Below are 21,723 nucleotides of genomic sequence, written 5' to 3' on the forward strand. Positions count from 1 at the left end.
TCTCAACTCTATGGTCAACATCTGCCATAGGTTGACCATAGTATTGCGCTAGAGGACCTACAAATGCCTAGAGAAGGGTTCTCTCTAGGTCCTCCATCTCAATTCTATGGTCAACATCTGCCATAGGTTGACCATAGTATTGCATTAGAGGACCTACAGATGCCTAGAGAAGGGTTCTCTCTAGGTCCTCCATCTCAATTCTATGGTCAACATCTGCCATAGGTTGACCATAGTATTGCACTAGAGGACCTACAAATGCCTAGAGAAGTGTTCTCTTTAAGTCTTCCATCTCTATTGTCAACATCTGCCAGAGGTTGACCATAACATTGCAATAGAAGACCTACAGATGCCTAGAGAAATGTTCTCTCTAGGTCTTCCATCTCAACTCTGTGGTCAAAATCTGCCAGACGTTGCCCATAGTATTGCGCTAGAGGACCTACAAATGTCTAGAGTAGTGTTCCCTCTAGGTCCTCCATCTCTCTCTATGGTCAAGATCTGCCAGATGTTGACCATAGCATTGCGCTGGAAGACCTACAAATGCCTCTCTAAGTCCTCCAGCTCAATTCTATGGTCAGCATCTGCCAGAAGCGGATCATAGCAGTGCGCCGGAGGACCTACAAATGCCTGGAGAAATGCTCTTTAGGAATCTCTAGCACACTGGATGCATTGAGCCAGGCTGGCTTTGCAGGAAAGGTGCGAGTGTGTGTGTTTGCTTCAGGGAAATATATATGGATGCCAAAACATTTCCGTTTTGCCCAGACTTGGCTTCGGCATGTCTGGAAGCCTTGGTAATGATGGGGGCCCCTCTTTTCACATGGGTCTCCTTTCTTTTTTTGGAGGGGGGAGTTTTTGGAGGGGAAACACCTGCCTGGCCAAGAGCGGCTGTCAAGAAGCGGAAGAAGAGAGGAAGGACTTTGGCGCTTGCAGTGGAAATAAATCAGAAAAATCTGGAAGACTGAGACAGAAAGAGAGAGAGAGAGAGAGAAACTGGCTTTTTGGGAGAGGGCATACCTGGGGATGATGGCAGACTTTCAGGAAGGTACCAGATCCCACTTGGCAGCTAAGCTAGGCCTGGTTAGTCTTTGGATGGGAGGCCGCCCAGGAACGGCTCTATTTCAGAGGAAGGACCTGGCAAAAACTTGCCTAAGAAGACCTTGTGAGATTCATGGGGTCACCATAAGGCAACTTGAAGGCACAGGCACACATCTTGAAGGCACTGGATGCTGTCTGATCTTGGAAGCTAAGGTGGCTCAACCCTGGTTGGTCTTTGGAAGGGAGACCGCCAAGGAAGACAAGGTGCTGGAGGCTCTATTTCAGGGAAAGGAACTTGCAAAAACCACCTGTGTCTAGGAAGACCCTATGAGATTCCTGGGGTTGCTTTAAGTCAACAGACAGCTTGAAGGCACAGACATCTTGAAGGCATCAGATAATGTCTGATCTTGAAGCTAAGCTGGTTCAGTTCTGGTTTGTCCTTGGATGGGAGATTCCAAAGAAGACCCCAAGATAGGTTCACCTCAGGGTCACTGTAAGTCACGACTTGAAGACAGCAAGATCAACAAGAAATCCCTATGAAATTCATGTTGTTGTCATTGTGGGCCTTCAAGTTGTTATTGATTTATGGTGACCCTAAAGCACAAAAGAGCCAGCCTGGTGTAGTGGTTTGAACATTGGACTGGGACTCTTAAGACCAGGGTTCAAATCTCTGCTTGGCCATTGAAAGTCTTGGAATGGCATTGGGTGAGTCGCACACTCTTGGCCTCATTCCATCCCGGAACTCTTGGACCACCGTCCCTGAAGACATCCCTGGTGTCGCACCATCTGGGATTTCATAGGTGAGAACGTTAGGGACATCCAACATTAGGGTCACCCAAATCCCAAACCCTAAGCCTATTCGTTCAAAGAGATTCAGCACTTTGGATAGCTCTTACAGCGACGGTGGGCACATGGCCCTTGGACTCACCCCAGGTCACCCAATGGGTTTTGATGGCTGATGGTGGCAAGGGCTATTCATGGGTGGTTTTGCCAGTGCCTTCCTATAGAATATATCTGGTGCACCTATAACGCCTGGTATTTGCTGGTGGTCATCCATCCAAAGACTATCCAGGGATGACCCTGCTTAGCTACCAAGATCAGATGGGATGCCTTCCGGACGTTGGTCTGTGCCTTCAAGTTGCCTGTCGACTTTTGGTGACCCCATGAATTTCGTAGGAGATCCTTTCCCTCATTCCTTCCTCTGAAATAGAGCCTCCAGCACTTGGTATTCCTTGGCGGTCTCCCATCCAAGGAATATCCAGGACTGACCCTGCTTATCTGCTGAATCTGGTGCCTTTAGGAGGATTCAGTGCATGAAGGTGGGATTGTGCATGTATGTGTGTTGTGTTCCATGGTTGTGTTCCACTTCATTCTGTTTTCTGGCTCTCCTCCCTGTTGTATGTCTCATCCAGTGCTGGCCGTCCGCAATAATCTGCAATAGGAGAACCTGGTGCCAGTTGGCGCCTTTTGTGGGGTCTGTGTTCCTGAAGCTCCTGCTTCGTTTCAGCAGAAACTGAGTTGTGTTGAAACTTCCCAGGAGCGTGTTCTGCTGAACCGAACGGGAATTTGGGAAGGAGCCCGCATGGAGTCATCGTCCTCATGCCCGCCCTGTTGTGCTCATGCACACACAAATGTGTGTTCACCCACACATATGTGTGCGGACACCAAGTTACGTCAGCCTTGGCTTGGGGACACAGTGGGAGAATTGGCTGGGTGCTGGGTAGCCTTGCAAATACGAGCGGAATATCACCATAGACTTGTTTGTGTAACGGTTAGGGAACAAGTATAGTGTAGTGGTTTCAGTGTTGGACTGTGATTATAGAGACCAGGGTTCGAATCCCAACTGGGCCGTGTAAACCCCCCTGGTGACTTTAGGCAAGCCTTGCTCTTTCAGCCTCAAAGGATAGCAACGGCAAACCCATGCCAAGAAACCTTCCAAGAAAACCCCATAATAGGGTCGCCGTAAGTCGAAAATGACCTGAAGGTGCACAACAACAACTAGGGAACAACAACAATAAGGAGAAAAAAGCATTGCGTTGGAACTATCAGAAAGCTGTGCGTGCAATTTGGGCTGTTTGCTAAACCGTTTAGTTCCCCTGGCTTTAAATAGCTTCTCATGTCTTATCTATAACAGCGGATCAGAGATAAGAGCTGATCGATCAGAGATGAGAGCAGAAGAAACTATTTTGGATGCTTGGAAGTGCTCTGCAAACATTGGGTTGTTTTTAAGGTTTATACATCTTCTGACCACACAGGTCATAGGTTCCTTTTTGGTTTCCTGAACAGATGGCTCCCTGTCTTAAATGTCTGTTTTATATGTTTTGAAACTGAAGTAGGAAACTACTATATATGTGTAGCTTTTAAAATTATTTTTCTTTTTGCAGGGGATTCCCTCATCTCTGGACAATTTTGTGTTTTACCTGTTTCCTTGGATTCACACAGGGAAATTCTGAAGGTAAGCTTTCATCCAATAGACTGACCTTCCTTCCTTCCTTCCTTCCTTCCTTCCTTCCTTCCTTCCTTTATGACAGGAGGGTGGAAAATTGGACAACAGGGAAACCTATTTCAGTCAACTTAGCATTAATTTATGGCATTAATTGTGAGTCATCTTTCTGCAGAAAGCAATGAAAGTCAAATCCAGAACCATAGAGTGAAGTCATAAGCTCAGGGAAGAAGATATTGTGATAAAATATACACACATGCTTCCCCCCCCCCCCTTTGCACCACACACTACACATTTCACCTGCAACCGGGTTGACCGGAGATAAGAGCAGGTTGATCGGAGATAAGAGCAAGTTGGAGATAAGAGCAGGACCATCGGAGATAAGAGCAGGTCCATCGGAGATCAGAGTAGAGATAAAAACAGAAGAAGAAGATGACCAAGGGGCAGATGCAGACAGGTCATTCCTATTTGGCCCTCAGACTATTTCTGCTGCTGTTCTGTTTTAAAAGAATCAACATACAGTGGAACCTCACCATACGTGTGCGCCATACGCGGCCTTGAGCATACGTGCTTAAGCCGCGGTGTGCGCGCGGGGCAGAAGGGGCAGCGCGTCCCATTCAATTGAATGGGCGCGCGCGCCCATTGCGCCCCGTGCGCGCCCATGCTGCCGCGCCGCCACGCACAAGCCCCATTGTTTACAATGGGGTTCGAGCATAGGCGGAAATCGCCATACGCGGTGGGATCCGGAACGGATCCCCCATGTATGGCGAGGTTCCACTGTACATACAAATGACATTAATGCAATGACTCTACACTAGTCCAGGAATTAACCAAGGTTCAGTTCTCAGGAAAGAGTGATGATCAGGGAAATAACGGCTGAGCTATTCATTGTTTCAGAGCTCAGAAATGCTCATTTTTGGACTACTGGTGCTCCATGAGAACTCCAGTTAATATGGCCGTGGATATGTGTCCGGCCTGGGCAGGGGATTCTGTGGTTTGCAGTCCGAAAGAGCTTGTGTTTTGAAGGCAGGGCCTCCTTTTTCCGGAATGGCTGTCTTGTTGCCACAGCTGCCCGGCTGGAATGCGAAGCTCTCTGGGACATCTGCTTGTTGGCAAACTGTCTCATTTTCTCTTAAAATAGCAAAAAAACCTTCCCCTCCTGGATTGACTCAAGGCTTTGACAGGGTCTGAGTAACTTCCTTGGGGGAGATAAGTTGGAGGAGAGGGGCCTTGCCTTGGAAAGACTTTACAGGCGAGAATCCGGCTGCATCCACACCTCAGAAATAATCCAGTTCGACAATGCTTTAACTTCCATGGCTCCTTGCTATGGAGATTGTAGTTTTGTGAGACATTTGGGTCAGAAAGGTCTAGTGCAACAACAAACTAGTTCCCAGAATTGGATAGCATTGAGCCATGGCAGCTAAAGTGGTGTCAAACTGGATTATTTCTGCAGTTTGGATGCAGCCCAAAACCACTATACCGTATTGATGCTTTTCTTTCAGGCTTCTTGCGTTCCTCCCTTCTTTCTTATCAAATGTAGTTGTCTGTCTGCCTCAGAGAGTCTCCACGGCTGCATCCGCACTGCAGAAATAATCCAGTTTGACACCACTTTAACTGCTAGGGCCCAGTGTGAAGCAATTCTAGGAACTGTAGTTTCTTGTGGCGCCAGAATTGTCTGAAAGAGAAGGTCAAGTAAGATCGAGGCGACTTGCGTCATTAAAACCAGATATACAATAAAATAATCCCATATCCCCCCCTTCCTTAAAATAAACCACAAACCACAACATGGTCCTATAGCACTGACCCATGGCAATAAAAGCGGTGTCAAACTGGATTATTTCTGCATTGCGGATGCAGACCAAGTCGCCTTATTTCCTTTGAAGTTGCAGTGCGATTCTTCTGTTGCTTCTTCAAAACAATAAGGAACATAGAGGGACGCATGTTTGGAAAAACCCAAACTGGGATAATTTTGATAAGGCTGCTTATCGTATTTTGCAGAGGAAGGTTAAAAAAGGAAAGAGGAGAGAGAAGGCAGAAAAAGGAACCGATGACACTGAAACAAATGTTAATTTCCCCCTTGGTTTTGTTTTTTCGCCCCAGTCCGATTTATTGCTTCCCCACGTAAGAGGTGAACATCTGGTGGAATCGCTTAAGCAAACATTTTTCAGTCTGAGTTGTACGAGAGAGAAAAAAGGAGCAACAAATATTTAGCTTTCCTCTCTCTTCCTCCCTTTCATTACTTTGGGATTGCCATTTTTTAATTTGCAATCAATTTTGCCGATGCTTTTCCTCTCCCTGCGGAGCTGGACAAGGCTGGAATGTCTCTTGGCTCAGCGTCTCAAGCTCTCAAAAGCAAGGCTCCGTCCAAACAGAAATGCTATGCCTGTTATTAGCAGATCAGTGTGAATTTCCAGCTTTCCACGTGCGGAAAAGCTGAAGTCGGATGCATCACTGGCGCACAAATAGAGGACAATTTTGACAATAAAATGCCAAAACGTGGCCAGTTCACACAATAGGCCCCTATGAACCGCTCTGAATAAAAGTTCTGTTTGTGGTTCCAAGCACCAGATCACCATCATCATCATCACTGCATTTATATATATTTTGTGTGTGTATAGTGTGTATATATACACACATATATATGCAAAATATATACATAAACATGTTATTACATTTATGTATTTTGGGTGTGTGTGTATATATATATATGTATGTATGTGTATGTGTGTGTGTGTGTGTGTGTGTGTGTATATATATATATATATATATGTATATATATTTATATATATATCTCCTCTCCATTGAGGCCCTGTAGCAATAGCCGAGGGACGAAATGGCAGGTGTAAAGATGCACTGGAAGCCGCAGACCCAACCCTGCATGCAGGCGGTTCATACACACACACACACACACTACACAAATGTAATAACATTATGTGTATATATGTGTGTGTGTGTGTATATACACACATTTGTATATATATCTGTGTGTATGTGTGTGTGTGTACATAGACACACACACATATATATGTACACACACATGTATATATGCACAGTGTGTGTATAGTGTGTTTGTGTGTATATGTCTTAATGTATATGTCCCATATATATATATGGGACAGCGTGGTGTAATGGTTTGAGTGTTGGACTAGGACACTGGGAGAACCAGGTTCAAATCCCTGCGCAGCCATGAAACCCAATGGTTGACCTTAGGCGAGTTGCACTCTCTCAGCCTCAGAGGAAGGCAATGGCAAACCTCCTCTGAACAAACCTTGCCAAAAAAACCCCATGAGAGGGTCTCCTTAGGGTCACCAGAAGTTAGAAATGACTTGTAGACACACGACACCACACACATATCATAGATAGAATCTGTTATAGGAGGAGGAGGAGGGATTCTCAAAGAGAGCTTCATTTTTTCCAGGAGCAAACGCAGATACTAATAAATCATGGTTGCAGTAGCTATCCATCAAATATCTTCTTCATCCCAAGAGGTAAAGGAGGGAAGCTTTCCATGCACTTTCCACTTGACCCTGAAACAGATCTGCTGTTTTCTCTTCTTCTGTGGGGCCTGGAAGGAGAAAAAAGCTTGCAGAATAATACTGAATAATATGGGGGTGTTTCAGATAATGAACGATTCCCCTCACTTTTTGTCGCAGATATTGGGGGGAACGGTCATGGTAGCTTCATAGCCTGTCAGTTGTTTTGAAGACATTTGGCCAAAATTAGGGATTGATGCTCTTCTCCTTAATGCTGCCTCTGTGGCCTGAGATCACAATGGGCGCCAATTTGACCGAAGTTGGACGGCCGCCTTATTTATTCTTGTGTGTGTATATATATGTAAAGTTCATTTTTGCTGGCTCCGGAGACTTGAAGGAAATAATGGAATATGCAACGGCGAAGACAGGAAAACCTGGGTGGGCTAGGACATCTAAAAAGAGCCCTTAAAGTAGCATTTGATGTTTCAATTCTCCCCTCCTTCCACTTCCATTAGGGCAAGCCTATAAATTCGGCATCTAGTACAGCGGACCCTGCCATTCAGAATGGAGATTGCAGTCAAGAGATCAGAAGAAGACTAGGAATGGGAAGGGCAGCCATGAAAGAGCTAGACAAGATTCTAAAGAGCAAAGATAGCCAACGGAGCACTAAAGTTAGAAGCGTCCATGTCTTTGTATTCCCCATCACTTTGTATGGATGCGAGAGCAGGACAGTAAAGAAAGCGGATAGGAAGAAAATCGATTCATTGGAGATGTGGTGCTGGATACTGAGGATACCATGGATGGCCAGACAGACAAATGGGCCCTTGACTAGATCAAGCTTGAAATCTCCATGGAAGCCAAGATGACCAAGTTGAGACTGTTGTACTTTGGCCACATCATGAGAAGGCAAGACTCATTGGAAAGACAATCATGCTAGGAAAGGTGGAGGGATGTAGGAAGAAAAGAAGACCACATACTAAATGGATATTAGGGAGGTCATGGGAATGAATTTGTAGGATCTAAGCAAAGCAGTAGAAGATAAAAGGTCTTGGAGATGTCATCATGAGTCAGGTCAACTTTAGTACAGTTAACAGCAACAAACAGTGGACCTTTCCCATCTCTGGGGGTTCATTTTCAACCCCCCACTATGGATGGCAAAAAACATGGATGGTCACACTCCATATTATTCAATGTCTGCAATGTACACATGGATGCATTAGCTCACCCATGTGCACACACCACCATTGAATAACATGGGCTGTAGCAATCCATTTGTGATCAAATCCATGGATTGTCAGCCTGCCAATTCAGAGGGTCCATTGTAACTCTAGTAAAGTGATTTCCGAACTCTGGTTTTCCACATGTTTTGGACTTCTGTTCCTGGGAGCTGAAGTCCAAGACACCCAGGGAAACAAAGTTTTGGAACCTCTGATCTAGTAAGTGCTCCTGCCCTGAGATTCCTTGAGATCTGGGAACTGTACACCCAAATAATTCTGGTTTTTCTTCCTCCCTGTTTGCATTTCAGATGTGGATGTCCTTCAGCGGTTGGGCCTGGTGGGTCCAAGGCCTCTGGGCACATCGTCACGCTCCGTTCCTCAGGGAGTCATCCCCTTCAAGTCGGGGGTCATCTTTACCCAGCGCGCGCGGATCGAAGTGCCAGTCAGCACGGTCATTCCCACGGCTTTTGGCACAGACTTGGCATTGGTGCTGAGCCTGTGCTCCCACCGGGTCAACAGCGCATTTCTGTTTACCGTCAAGAGCAAGAAGAAGAAGCTCCAGCTGGGGGTGCAGTTCATTCCTGGCAAGATCATCATCTACGTTGGCCACAAGCGCTCCGTCTATTTTGATTACAACATACACGACGGGCAATGGCACAACTTCGCCATAGATATCCGAGACCAAGCCGTCACCCTATTTACCTCTTGTGGGAAGCAAAGGGTGCATGCGGATTTGAACCACAAGAAAGACGAGTCGTTGGATCCCGGCGGGTCCTTTCTCTTAGGGAAGCTCAACCAGCACTCGGTGCAGTTTGAGGGTGCTCTGTGCCAGTTTGATATTTATCCTTCCGCCAAGGCAGCTCATAACTATTGTAAGTTCCTGAAAAAACAATGCAGGCAGGCAGACACCTATCGGCCGAATCTTCTGCCTCTCGTTCCACTATTGCCCAAAGAGCCGAGTGCCTCTGAAATGACTCCACCATCACTGCTGGCACAGACAGACCTTTTCCTCCTAGGCTTGACCAACCTGACCACTGTGATGCCTCCACCTTTATTCATCAAGGCCACCACTTCTCACAGGAGCAGGAGACCAGGGTTGGTGTCCACCACCATTGTTCCCTCAAAGCCACCACCTCTTCCGCCAACCACCAAAGCTGCAAAAACGACAATGATGTCCTCTCCGGTCCTGCCAAATGCCGAAGCCCAGCTCCATCGGACAGCCACGGTAGGCCATCCAACTTCCAAAGCAGCTCCCTGGACAACCACCGTAGCAACTTTTTCAAAATCTCGCTCTACTTCCAAGGCAAGTTTGGAGAAACCTCATTTGTCCATGAACAAAACCCATCCTCTGGCCTTGCCAAATTCAACCGTGAGCCCCATGGTAGCAGTCCATAAGAAAGAGATAGCAAAAGTGACCAAAGCTACAACCAGCCAAAGCCAAACTATCAAGTCCTTTGCAACATCTAGTGCCACAAAGTCACCGATGAAAAAGACAGAGAAGTCCTCCAACAATCTCCATCCAGTGACCCTAAAACCCAAGATGCAGAGTGTGACCAAGGCTCCCGTACCAAAGAAGCTGATGACTGTGCCATTGCTGAAGAAACCAGATCCTACCATTGTTGCTGTCCTGTCTACCAAACCAGTGCTTGGAGTTGTTTATCCTGTCCTCAGAACAAATGTGCAAAGTGTGAATTTAACAATGCCGCCTGCCACAGATGGATATCAGATCTTCGACCCAATTGGACCCACTCTCTTTCCTTTTATTATGGGCCTTCCTGGACTAAAAGGAGACCGAGGACCTCCGGTAAGTGACAAGTTGTCATAATCGGTGTTACTTCTGCCTCTGGTACACATTTCACTATTAAAGATGTAATGTTCAGGAACACAGCTACTTTGTTCATTGAGGTGTAACTTCCTTTGCAAAACTTTGCACCTTCCACCTGTTCTTTTGCTGGAAAGAACACAAGATGGATAAACTTTATGCCAGCAGACAACACTTGGAAAATCTGGCTGCTTTGCAGTTTTCTTGAATCAGGAAAATACCTTAGAGGAAGGAGCAGTGTTCCTTGTTATAACTGGGAGATTATGCCCTCCTGGTTCTGTTAATTTTTGGGAAGTTGAATGCATTGAATGGAAATCCTTGGGAGTGGGACTAAGAGGGAGACAGGACATACTGGGCATCTTAGTCTTGGGTCTAGTTTGATATGTAGGCTAGTTCTTTGGCCACCTGAGCTTCCAAAGTCTGTGTTACTTCTTTTAAGGTTTCACTCTGTTGATCTTCTGATTTGAGGTGGGTCTACAATGTGTTCTCAGCCTTAATGTGGAAAATGATAGCTTGTGCTCTGTGTGGGACATGTGTTGTTGTTGTGTGCCTTAAAGTCAATTCTGACTTAAGGTGACCCTATCATGGGGCTTTCTTGGCAAGATTGGTCCAGAGGAGATTTGTCATGGCCTTTCCCTGAGGCTGAGAATATGAGGCTTGCCCAAAGTTATGGTGAAGCAGGCAACTGAACCCTGGTTTGAGAGTCACAGTCCAACATTCAGACCACTATGCGATGCTGGTTTCTTTACACATATAAATACACTGGAACTTTGCAATGACTAGGGAGAATTTTGTGGAGTCAATGTCTCTTGGAGCCAACTGACCTCATTTGCACTTCCTGGACTAATATGCAGCATGGAATGCAGTTATCCTATGGAATGCACACCTCTTTGAAATGTGCAAGTCTCATGTCTAAGCTCCAAAGTTGGTCAAGTTAAACAAACCCTTGTTTGCTTTTCCAGGGAATGGCCATTGAGGTCAACTGCTCTTCCGTGGTATTCTCCCTTTTTGTTTGTTTGTTCAGGAATGGTCTTTCCATGCATGAGAGCCAATGTGTGTGTAGTAGTTTGATACCAAGGCTCTGAGTTCGAATCCCCGCTCAGCCATTGGGTGACCTTGGACAAGTCACACTCTCTCAGTCTCAGAGGAAGGCAAAAGCAAACCCCTTCTGGACAAATCTTGCCTTGGTTCATCTTTGTTGTTGTCGTTGTGTACCTTGAAGTCATTTGTCAGTGTCTCGCACTCTGGAAAGCTAGAAATTTGGGAGTTGTGCTTCCCTGTCATCTCAGACAAAAGCAAACTGCTGCAGACTCTCTTAGTTTATGTCTTCTTTCTCATTAATAACTTGTTGCTTGGACACATGCATCCCAGTTTTTCTCTGTGAAATGTTAGAGGGTCTAGAATCGGAGATGGATTTTGGGGGGACATGAAACCAGGATTTCTCCAAAGTTTGCAGAAAGTTCAGGCTGGAAAGAGTGAGCAAGTGAGCCTCTAAGGCTTGGCTCTGACCTCCCAGATAATAAAGTCAGCCCAGTAGTAAGGGAAAGGTTGCAGCCTACGTTCGACTTGGCTTCCGTGACTCTTTCGGTGACTCATTTTTCTAGGCATTGTTCTCTTTTTCTCAGTCTCTCTGTAGCACTTTGTTGGATGGGCTCAGACGGCGGGGCGAGATGACATCTTGAGAAATGTTACCTCTTAACATTTATGCAGCCGGACAAATGCGGTCTTCAGAATGCAGATGCTGATAATAAATAGTTCTCCGGTTGAGTAACCGCCCTGGCATCGCTTCCACCCTTCTCGGGCAAGCATTTTGGATGGAGTCAGGCTTGCAGCCGGAGACTTTCCCCAAACTGGCATGTTCTGTCTCATCTCGGTGCCCGTCCCGCTTTGATCGGGCAAATTGCAGACTAAGGATGGCAAATTGCTCCTTGGGCTGCTGGAGGTTCCTAGATGTTGCTTGGCTTTTGTGTGTGTGCAAGAAAACCCCCACTGTGGTTAGCAAAAGAAAAGCCTGGGGAAGAGAAATTAGAGTTGGTGTTCATGGTTGCGACTTGGCTGCAGGAAAACGATGGCTTAGAAAGATCGTATTTTAGCATTTACATTTCTCTACCGCTTATCAGTGAATTCAGCACAATCTAGGTTTGCAAGAAAGAGGTGGCTGAACATGGTGAGGCAGTGGTTCCCAAACTTTGGTCCTCCAGATGTTTTGGACTTCAGCGTCCAGAAACTCCAGTCACCTTGGCCAATAGTCAGGAATCCTGGGAGCTGAAGGCCCAAATATCCAGAGGATCACAGTTTGGAGATCATTCCGCTAAAGGATGATATAGCTTATGTATATGTCCCAAACTCTGATCTTCCAAGGGTTTTGGACTTCAGCACTCAGAATCCGTGACTATTAGTCAAGATGACCATTAGCCAAGGGAGTTGAAATCCAAATCGCTTGGAGGACCAGAGTTGGAAATCACTGGATGACCCTGGGCAAGTCACATTCTCTCAGCTTCAGAGGAGGGCAATGGCAAAACTCCCTTTGAAGGAACTTGCCAAGAAAACGATGGAGTTTATCACACGAAAGAGATCAGGAGTTTATCCCGTGAATATCCCAGAAAAATAGTGTAATTGCGCGAAACAATTTCACACGCAGCCGCACAAACCCTGTCATTAAAGTGGTCACAAAGAAGCATCGACACGTATCCTTTTACTTTGGGGATTTCAGTGACAATGCATTTCCAATATCACTTTATTTGTGCCATTGCATGTGGTCATCATTTGCGCAATTACTCGCCATTTTTGCTTTATTTGTGGGATGCTTTAAAGGCACTTTAATCTCTCTTTAGTGCCAAAATTAGCTCCAGTGTGACAAATGATAGGTTTGCCTTAGGGTTGCGATAAGCTGGAATTGACTTGAAAGCACACAACAACAACAAGTAAAGGAACAATGAATAAATAGTGGTTTATTCGGCTACTATTGCTGCACAAATTGATATGTCCACCTTTATTACTGATCTTTTGCAAATATTCCCCTACAATTCTGAGTGAATAACATTTCTAGGAACTGGGAGAGCCTGCTATGATCCCTTTATCCCCTTTGTATCCTCTGTCCTATACAACTGTATCTTCCTTTCTCTGCAAGACTCTGTCTTACAGATCAGGCTTCCATTTAAGCCCTTCAGAAAATACAGCGAGGGAAAATACACAGCATGCGACCGTTTGACTATATCTGGCGATGAGGAAGCTCTTGGAAATATATACAGTTCCCAAGTTGAGAATTTCTGCTGTATACATAGAGAAGGGGATGTTTCTGGGGAGGAGGCAGATGCCGTCCAGCTTCCTTACTCAGTTTGCAAGGGAGAAAAAGGTTGCAAGTAAAAACATGTGTGGTGGGGAGAAAAAGTCATATATGTGGATACCTCCATGTGTATGAGAAAGAGAGAAAAAGAGAAGAATTAAAATGGTTTGGGAATTGGTCTATGATGCTGGAGACCCGGGTTTGATTCCCTGTTCAGCCATAACCCTATAAGTCAGAAAAACCTATGGATGCCGGCCATGAAAGCTTTTGACTTCACATTCAACTCTGAACAAATCTTGCCAAGAAAACCATATCATAGAGTCGCCATATGTCAGAAATAACTTGAAGGCACACAACACATACACACACACACATACATATATTTATTTTTTGGGGTGGATGGGTGCAGCGAGACGTTCTAAAACATCCAGACAACTGAGATGAAAGAGGATTAATCTCAACTACCTGGCCCATTTGCAAGAACTGAGGGCATGCTGTTGCATTTTCCCAGCCTATAACCCCAAATCCTCCATTTTTCCTGCATTTACACCTGCTCCCTTGCAAAGGCTGTGGCCGGTTTTAGAAGGGAGGTCTACTTTTGGTCAAAGCGCTGGGTTTTTCCAAAGCTCTTGAGAAATCCGGCTGCCTTCCAAGCATTCTTATGTCTTCTGGTCTCTCTCATTCCCTCTCCCTTCGTACGAAAGCGGGGGAAAGAAACCATCACTCACAATGCGCTACTTGCTCATAAATCCTCCAGGAGACACCTTGGTTTATTCTGGGCCTTGATGCTGCTGCCAAAGAGAGCAAAGAGGGAGGGGAACGCAAGCAGATAATGAAGAGCTCCAGTAGTTTTCTGGACAATTGGATGCGGCCGGTCCAGCTGGAAACCCTGAATCTGAAGGATGTCGCCATTTGACCTCGGCATCCTTTAACCCTCGGATGTGTCAATTTCGAAACTAGCCTCGAAGGGATTTCCCCTCTGCCCTTCACCCCTATCTGAATAAACAGCCCAGAGACTGCATCACTTGGACATGGGGTTTAGTCTCTAGCAAGGAAAACCCGCAAGAGGGGCATTTCTAAGTTTGCATTTCTTTGTAGGATTTTAAAAGGTGTTGACTGGAGTTCTATTTGGGGACAGAAGGAACTTTTCATTTTAGGGGGCAGAATTATGATTGAGAGGTTGGGGCCAGTGCCCTCATTTTGACTTCTCTTTAGCTGCATTCGCCATGAAACCCAATGGGCGATCCTGGGCAAGTTGCACTCTCTCAGCCTCAGAGGGTGACAATGGCAAACCTCCTCTTGCCAAGAAAACCCCATGATAGAGTTGCCTTAGGGTCATCCTAAGTCAGAAATGACTTGAAGGCACACAATAACACCAAAGTACCTGATGTGTACATGATGTGCCTTCACATTGCCTGTTGACCTATGGCGACCCCAAGAATTTCATAGGGTTTTCTTAGGCAAGGAATACTCAGAGGTGGTTTCTCCAGTTCCTTCCTCTGAAATAAAGCCTATAGCACCTGGGATTTGTTGGAGGTCCCTCATCCAAGGACTAACTAGGGCTGACCCTGATCAGCTTCCAAGATTAGATGGGATCTGGTGCCTTCAGGGCTCAATGCCAAATCCCGGGATGCAGCCATGGTAGTTTAAGTGGGATCAAATGGCTCTCGCTTCGTAGTGTGAAAGGCAGCTTGCTGTGGTCCAACAGGGTTTATCTCTTGCAGATTGCATCTCGCTTACCTCCTCGCCCTGGAGGACATCTGCTCATGGTTGTTTGGAGTAATCCGAAGCTCAATGTCTGCCTCCTTTCTTTCTTTTTATAGGGTCCCCCAGGTCTTCCCGGTTTACCAGGACCACCTGGCAAGCGAGGCCCACGGGTGAGTAGAAGAAAATATGATGGGGAAGGTTGGGAAGGGAGAAAGGGCAGAAGGGAAGAATAGCAGAAAGAACGAAAGAAAGAAAAGAAGTGCAACTTGCGTTAATGGAATTCAACATTTATTGTCAATGTTTGCAAGAGGATGCCTTGTGTCTCATTCTGGCTCCTTTCTCGTTCTCCTACCATCGACAGAGAAAGTTTCAAAGCATGATATGGAAGGAAGTGGGGCTGACCTAATATCTTTTGTTGCCTGAGGCAAAGGACATAGATGCCAACAACCGCCTATTCTGCCAGCTTTTGTACATAGACTGGGTGCATCTACACAGTACAGTTAATGTAATTTGAAACCGCTTTAACCACCATGGCTAATTGGGACTGTGGTAGTTGGGTGAGATATCCAGCCTTCTCTGGTGTCACAGCCAACTACAAATCCCAGAACTCCATAGCATGGAGCCAGGGCAGTTAAAGCAGTCTCAAGTAGATATCTGGACCATTGCTGACTCCCTGGATTTGAGAAGGAGCTTTTCTTTGGTCATGTCCGTCCCACATTTTACGGCATATTTGTCGTCCTTTGCAGTTAGGACATCTGGTCACCCTGCAAAGCAGTAAAAGGAACACACACACATAGGGATTACTCCTTGTTTAATTTCCAAAGGCCTTGCATCAACAAACTTTTTTTTGGTATTACAGAAAGGGGAATCTCAGAGGCGAGGTTTTTTCCTTGCAGCTCCTGGTGTTGTTGTGACGGCCTCTTTTTCCTTGGCCAGGGCTTGATATCTCTGGGTTTTTCCAAAGAAGTGGCTTCTTTCCAAACCTTTGCTTCATAGGAATGGCATCTCACCCAGATTTCATGCCCCTGCCACCTTTGGGAACTCCTTTCTTTTTCTCCCCGCTTCCCATGTTTCAGAGAAGACATTGCGGGGATTGTTTGCTGCCATTGATGGCTTGCTTGGTCCTTGCATATACTGTAGCTGGAAATACACATTTTCCATGGAATTTGAAGGATGGCATGAATGGGGAGGTTATGTTTCTGGCCTTGCTTGTTTTATTCAAGAAGAAGGGTATATAGTGGTGGGTGGGCAGGCGGGTGAGGGTTGTGCTCCCCAAATGAACCCCCCCCCCCCCTTTGCGTTTTTCCTTTGGGCCTGAAATTTCTGACATTGCAAAGAGTGAGACTTTGAAAATAAATCACACTTAAAGCTCTTTCTATTTGCGGGGTTTGCCTTCCCTTGCTCATTTTTCCTGCCCCTTTCTCTTTGGATTCCTAAACTGTGTTTCTAAATGACATAGCCAGGGGTAGCCTTGTTGGCTATGTAGCAAAGTACAGTAACATCCCAAATCCACAAGACAGGGATACCGTTGTTGGACAGCTGCAGCAACTTCGGACTTCAGTTGAATATTTGTAAATGCAAAATCCACAAAACAGGGATACCTTTATTGGCCAATAAGTATAAACATAAATCATCTAAGGAAGTGGACTGAGTGCATGAAGTGAAATTGGATGTAACAAGACTTTTTGTTGTTTTCTGGACAATTTTGACCTTATCTTTGTTTCCCAACCCCAGGGTCCACCTGGTCCTCATGGGAATCCCGGACGGCCTGGACCACCTGGATCTAAGGTAAGGAAGAGGTGCAAATATGTACAGTAGACCTTATGGAAGTCACACTCTCTCAGCCTCAGGGGAAGGCCATGGCAAACCTCCTCTGAACCAGTCTTGCCAAGAAAACCCCATGATGGTTTGCCTTGGGGTCACCATAAGTCGGAAAGGACTTAAAGGCGCACAACACAGCAGTCAAATTAGAAACAGTTTAGGACCGATTTTAAGAAAAGGTAACTTCCTTTTTTGCATGGAGTTTCCCCCCTTCCCCCATGTGTCTCCAAAACCCTTCGTATTCTGAAACAATGGGGGAGAAAATCCCTAAACTGGCCCATTGCCGGAGTCTGATGAAGAATTAGGCACTGGAGATGTGTTGGCGGAAAACAGCTGTTCTGAATTTAAAAGCCCTGTTGTAGTCTGGGAGGGAAAAAAAGCAAAGTCATAAAAACCACGAAAACCCCCAACCCACTTACATTATAGCCTTTTGTATTTAGTTTCTTGCAGATGAGTTCCAGATCGTGCCTCTTTGTGTATGTTTTAACAAAAGAACCCCCCGCCTTTTATTTTATAAGTTGCTGTCAAAAGCTTTAAAACATTCGCTGCTGGCCTTATAAAGTCCACCTGGGTTCCTTCAAAAACCAAGATGTTTCTCGGAGTGAGTGTTAACCAGCTTGTTGTTGGGGATTATGTCGACTTGAAGGCACACAACCACAACGATGGTCATAAGATGCTCTCTGCTTTGTACAATCTGCCCTTTAAAACACATATGCACAAATTGGCATTCTTAACTCAGATGGCTTGCAAAAGGTAAATGGTGCAAATTAATCTTTTCATTGCACAAGGAGGTGGATGGACAGGTGATGAGGAGCAAATACACTTAGGATCTGCTGAATTAACAAGCTGTTGATAGGAGCAAGATGCTTCAGTGGTTCGGTGAAAACATTTGTTCAATTAGATTTGACAGAGAGCGAGAGGGGTGTGGTGCCCATCAGATGTTTGCTTCCAGATTTTTGAAGTTCTCCAGAACATCAAATCAACGTCCAACATTGAGACTTTACATGCATTTGAGAACACATGTGGAATGGTTGCACCAGGCACACAACTTTGGGGACTGCTTTTTTCCCTTTTCTCTTGGGATTTCTTGTGTGTTTCTTAGAACCCCTTGAACTGTTTTGTCAGTTCTGAAGTTCTCCAGAACCTCAAATCAACATGCAACGTTGAGATTTTGCATGCATTTGAAAGCACATGCAGAACGGTTGCACCAGGCCACAGGCTTTTTGTTGTTGTTGTTCCTTTGGGTGTGTGTGTGTAGAGTTGCTTGTGCATTTCTTACAACCCCTTGGACTGTTTGTTGGTGGGGTGGAGTGAGAGGTCAACCCCTTTGCTGTGATCTTGGACCTCTGCATTGTGCGCCTGTCAAGTTGCCGTTTGTCCCTCTGTCACTTGGTAGATTGCCTTTGTTGCCTTTGGCAACCCAGAGTGACTTCATGTCCGGTTGGTGAAGCTCCTCTGATCTTTATCCAGCCTCCTCCTAATTTGACAGCAACATCTGTGTGGTTTGGAGATGGCCTTCCTGCCTCATTAGTTGGCCAGAGAGGGAAAGATCTCCTTCCAGGTGACCTCTGCAGGACCCCCCTCATCCGTTGGGTGGAGGTCTCTCCGTGGCTTCAGAAGAAACGACGGCGGAAATGAAACCTATTACGACCCTCTTGCCGACAGACAGCCTTCAACGTTTCCTGTCATTTTGGGTTGGCCTGCATTTTTGATAAGGATGGAGAGAGGTTTTGCTTCCGTTGGGATCCTGGGCTTTGGCAGCTGGATGTTTTGATGTTTTAAACCTGGCTCAGTGTTGGGATGATGTGCAAGATGCTTCCAGTTGCTTCTGTGCCTTCTTTTTTCCTTTATGAAGTGAACGGAAAGGCATTTCGAAAGTACTCTCAGCCTTCTGTATCCACGGATTCAACCATCCACAGCTTGAAAATAGTCAAAGCAAATATAAATGCCAATAAGCCTACCTTGATTTTACCATTTTATATGAGGGACACCATTTCGCTATGCCATTGTATTCGATGGGACTTGAGCATCTGTGGATTTTGGTATCCATGGGGGGTCCTGGAACTGAACCCCAGTGGATACCAAGGGCCCACTGTAAAATGTTTATTTATACATTTATACATTTATTGTCTCTCAACCCTCTCAAAATTCCTATGCATCAGTGAAGCTCACAAGATGACCATGAGTTAGTTTAGCTACTGCTTCTTCCAGAATCTTCAAGCCAGTGTAGCTATGTTGACTAGGTTTTCAGGGAGCTGTAGTCCAAGAAAAGTAACTTTTTCAAACTTGGGCTTGGCCATGACTCCATGCTCATCTCCAGCACCTGAAATGGCTTCTTGATCCTGAATCTTGGAGAACTCAGCCTTGAGTGGATCAGTGCATTTAAGGTGCTTTGTTCCTTCCAGCATCTTTCTTTTGAGCCCCGGGGCCACCATAGATGTGACTCTTATTTTACAGAAATGCTTCATGGTGTTTTGGAGGAACAACTCCTGTTCATCCTTAAATCAGTTGTTCTTTCGTTGCTAGGGGAAAGGGTAACCAAGGGCTGATAATCCTCTGCTCCTCCCCAGACAACCCTTGAGTTTTCAGGGCATTTCCTTGCCACTCCCTGCACTAAAAAGGAGCCGGCAATTTGCTCCCAGGGCCTGCACCGAAGATGCCACGGAAAGGAACTCCAGCTATGATAACAGCTGCATGCAAAGCGGAATTATCTGCATGACTTCATTTACCGTTTGGCAAAAGCCGGTTAGTCTTCATTCAGAATCTGGGCAGCGACATCTGTACTGAATCAGTGGCCGCCCCTTGCTCTGCAGTTTTGCTCCAAAGAAAATCCATCCCAGATCTACTCTTGGCCCAGATTGGTGTGTGTGTATGTGTTTTAGGGGGCAGGGGAGTATGTACTGAGAAAAATAATAACAATAATAGGAGGAGATTGTGGGAATTGGAAGGAAATTTGAAACTGAAGTGACAGTGCACCGAAGCTAATAGGAACCGCTGCTCATCCAGCTGTTCTCTCCCTCCAATGCACTACTGGGAAAACAGTGATTAACTTGAAAAGAAGAATGGTTTCTGATTTATGTGATTGTTGTTGCTGTGTGCCTTCAAGTCCTTTCGACTTATGGCGACCCTATTGCTGGTTTTTCCAAGGTCGCCCAAAAGGTTTCCGTGGCCGGATGCGGATCCGAACCCTGATCTCCCCCAACCTAGACTTTGGGCAAGTCACACACGCTCAGCCTCAGGGGAAGGTTGCCAAGAAAACCCCAGGATAGGTTCACCTTAGGGTTGCCGTAAGTCGGAAACGACTTGAAGGCACACAAGAACAACAATGGTGTTTTTTTATAGTTAATATAAGTAATTTCACTTCATCCAATTCTTATTTGTAATTCCAACTAATGACATCCGTGGCATTAGAAGATGGAAGCCTCAGCCACATGCCTTCAAAACTGAGGAAGGAGCTCTTGAGGAGAAACGGAGAAGAATTTGAAACCAGCTCTCCACATATATAGGGACTCTTCCACTTGGATGGCTGGAGAGCTCTTAGTGCCGGGGACTATAAAATATGATTTACAGTGGCAGATGTTCTCCAACCCAGAGTTTTTAAAACCCAAATATCCAACCCCCCTGGAGAGCTTCAGATGCAGCTTTTGTAACAGTGGCCTCTCTGTCATAGAGACCAGAGCCAAAGAAAAGGGGGACATTCCCACTTCTGGGAATGTCTGGAGTTTTCTCTGAGCCTTTCCATCTGAGTAGAAACTATAACACTCTGCTCCGTGCTGCACACAGTGGGATGAAATGAATATTCAGATTTATCCATAGGGGTGCAACACCTATGAATATTGAGATTTATCCATACATGTACAACACCTATAAGAGGCAAAGGCAACCCTCCCCTGAACAAACCTTGTCAAGAAAACCCATGGTAGGAAACTCTAGGGAAACCATAACTCATAAGTGACTTGAAGACACACAACAACAACCACAACAACAACACCCCCCCCACATGTCAATCAGCTGAAAGCTAGAGGTCTATCTAGGAAATTCTCTGGTTTTACTAATGTTGTTGTGTGCCTTCAAGTTGTTTCTAACTTATGGTGACCCCAAGGCTTCATGGAGTTTTCTTGGCTAGTTTTGTTCAGAGGAAGTTTGCCACTGCCTTTCCCTGAGGCTGAGAAAGTGTAACTTACTCAAGGTGCACCTAGTGGGTTTCATGGCTGAGCTGGGAATTGAACCCTGGTCTCCAGAGTTGTAAGCCAACACTCAAAGAACCACGCCATGCTGGCTCTTAGGTTTTTCCCATGCGCTTACTGACATCTACTCAATAAATTATAGCTTTTGTTGGAAGGTCACCTAAGTTTTCCTTCTCTGTTCCAGGGCCAAAAAGGTGATCCAGGTTTGTCACCTGGAAAAGCATGGAACGGACAGAAGGTAAGCCTGCCTTTGTTGTTGCTTGAACACCAGTGGTCTCTGAACATCTACTCACCAGCTTGCAAGAAGCAAGTAAAGTAGGCACTTCTGGCATGCAGCTCCTTTATGGCTGATGGAGCCATTGAATCACGGAGTTGGAAGGGACCTCATGGGTCATCAAGTCCAACTTCTTGCTCAATGTAAGATCTCCAGCTAAAGCATCCCCAGCAGGTAGCTCTCCTCTCCAGCCTCTTTTTGGAGACATCCAGAGAAGGAGACCCCACCATCTCTCTAGGCCAGTAGTTCCCAAACTTTAGTCTTCCAGATGCTTTGGACTTCTGTTCCCAGGATTCTTGATTGCTGGCCAAGCTGGTTGGGGCTTCTGGGAGGTCCAAAACACCTAGAGGAACAGAGCTGGGGAACCATTGCTCTGGGCCAGTGCTTCCCAACTTTTGGGCCTCCAGGTGTTTTGGACTTCAGGTCCCAGAAGCCACAGCCAAATTGACCAATAGTCAGAT

General features: G+C 45.8%; 1 protein-coding gene across 1 annotated transcript in view; it reads left to right on the top strand.

Annotated features, from left to right (window-relative positions):
- Positions 1 to 21,723, top strand: part of COL27A1 (collagen type XXVII alpha 1 chain) — a 103,589-nt gene that overhangs the window by 2,081 nt on the left and 79,785 nt on the right. Inside the window, exons 2-6 of the mRNA XM_042479175.1 lie at positions 3,417 to 3,487; positions 8,474 to 9,969; positions 15,097 to 15,150; positions 16,715 to 16,768; positions 21,173 to 21,226. Of these exons, the coding sequence (XP_042335109.1) occupies positions 3,417 to 3,487; positions 8,474 to 9,969; positions 15,097 to 15,150; positions 16,715 to 16,768; positions 21,173 to 21,226 (1,729 nt within the window). The remainder of the gene's footprint in view (positions 1 to 3,416; positions 3,488 to 8,473; positions 9,970 to 15,096; positions 15,151 to 16,714; positions 16,769 to 21,172; positions 21,227 to 21,723) is intronic.

The sequence above is a fragment of the Sceloporus undulatus genome, chromosome 7 (genome assembly GCF_019175285.1).
Source record: "Sceloporus undulatus isolate JIND9_A2432 ecotype Alabama chromosome 7, SceUnd_v1.1, whole genome shotgun sequence".
In the NCBI taxonomy this organism is placed as follows: Eukaryota; Metazoa; Chordata; class Lepidosauria; order Squamata; family Phrynosomatidae; genus Sceloporus; species Sceloporus undulatus.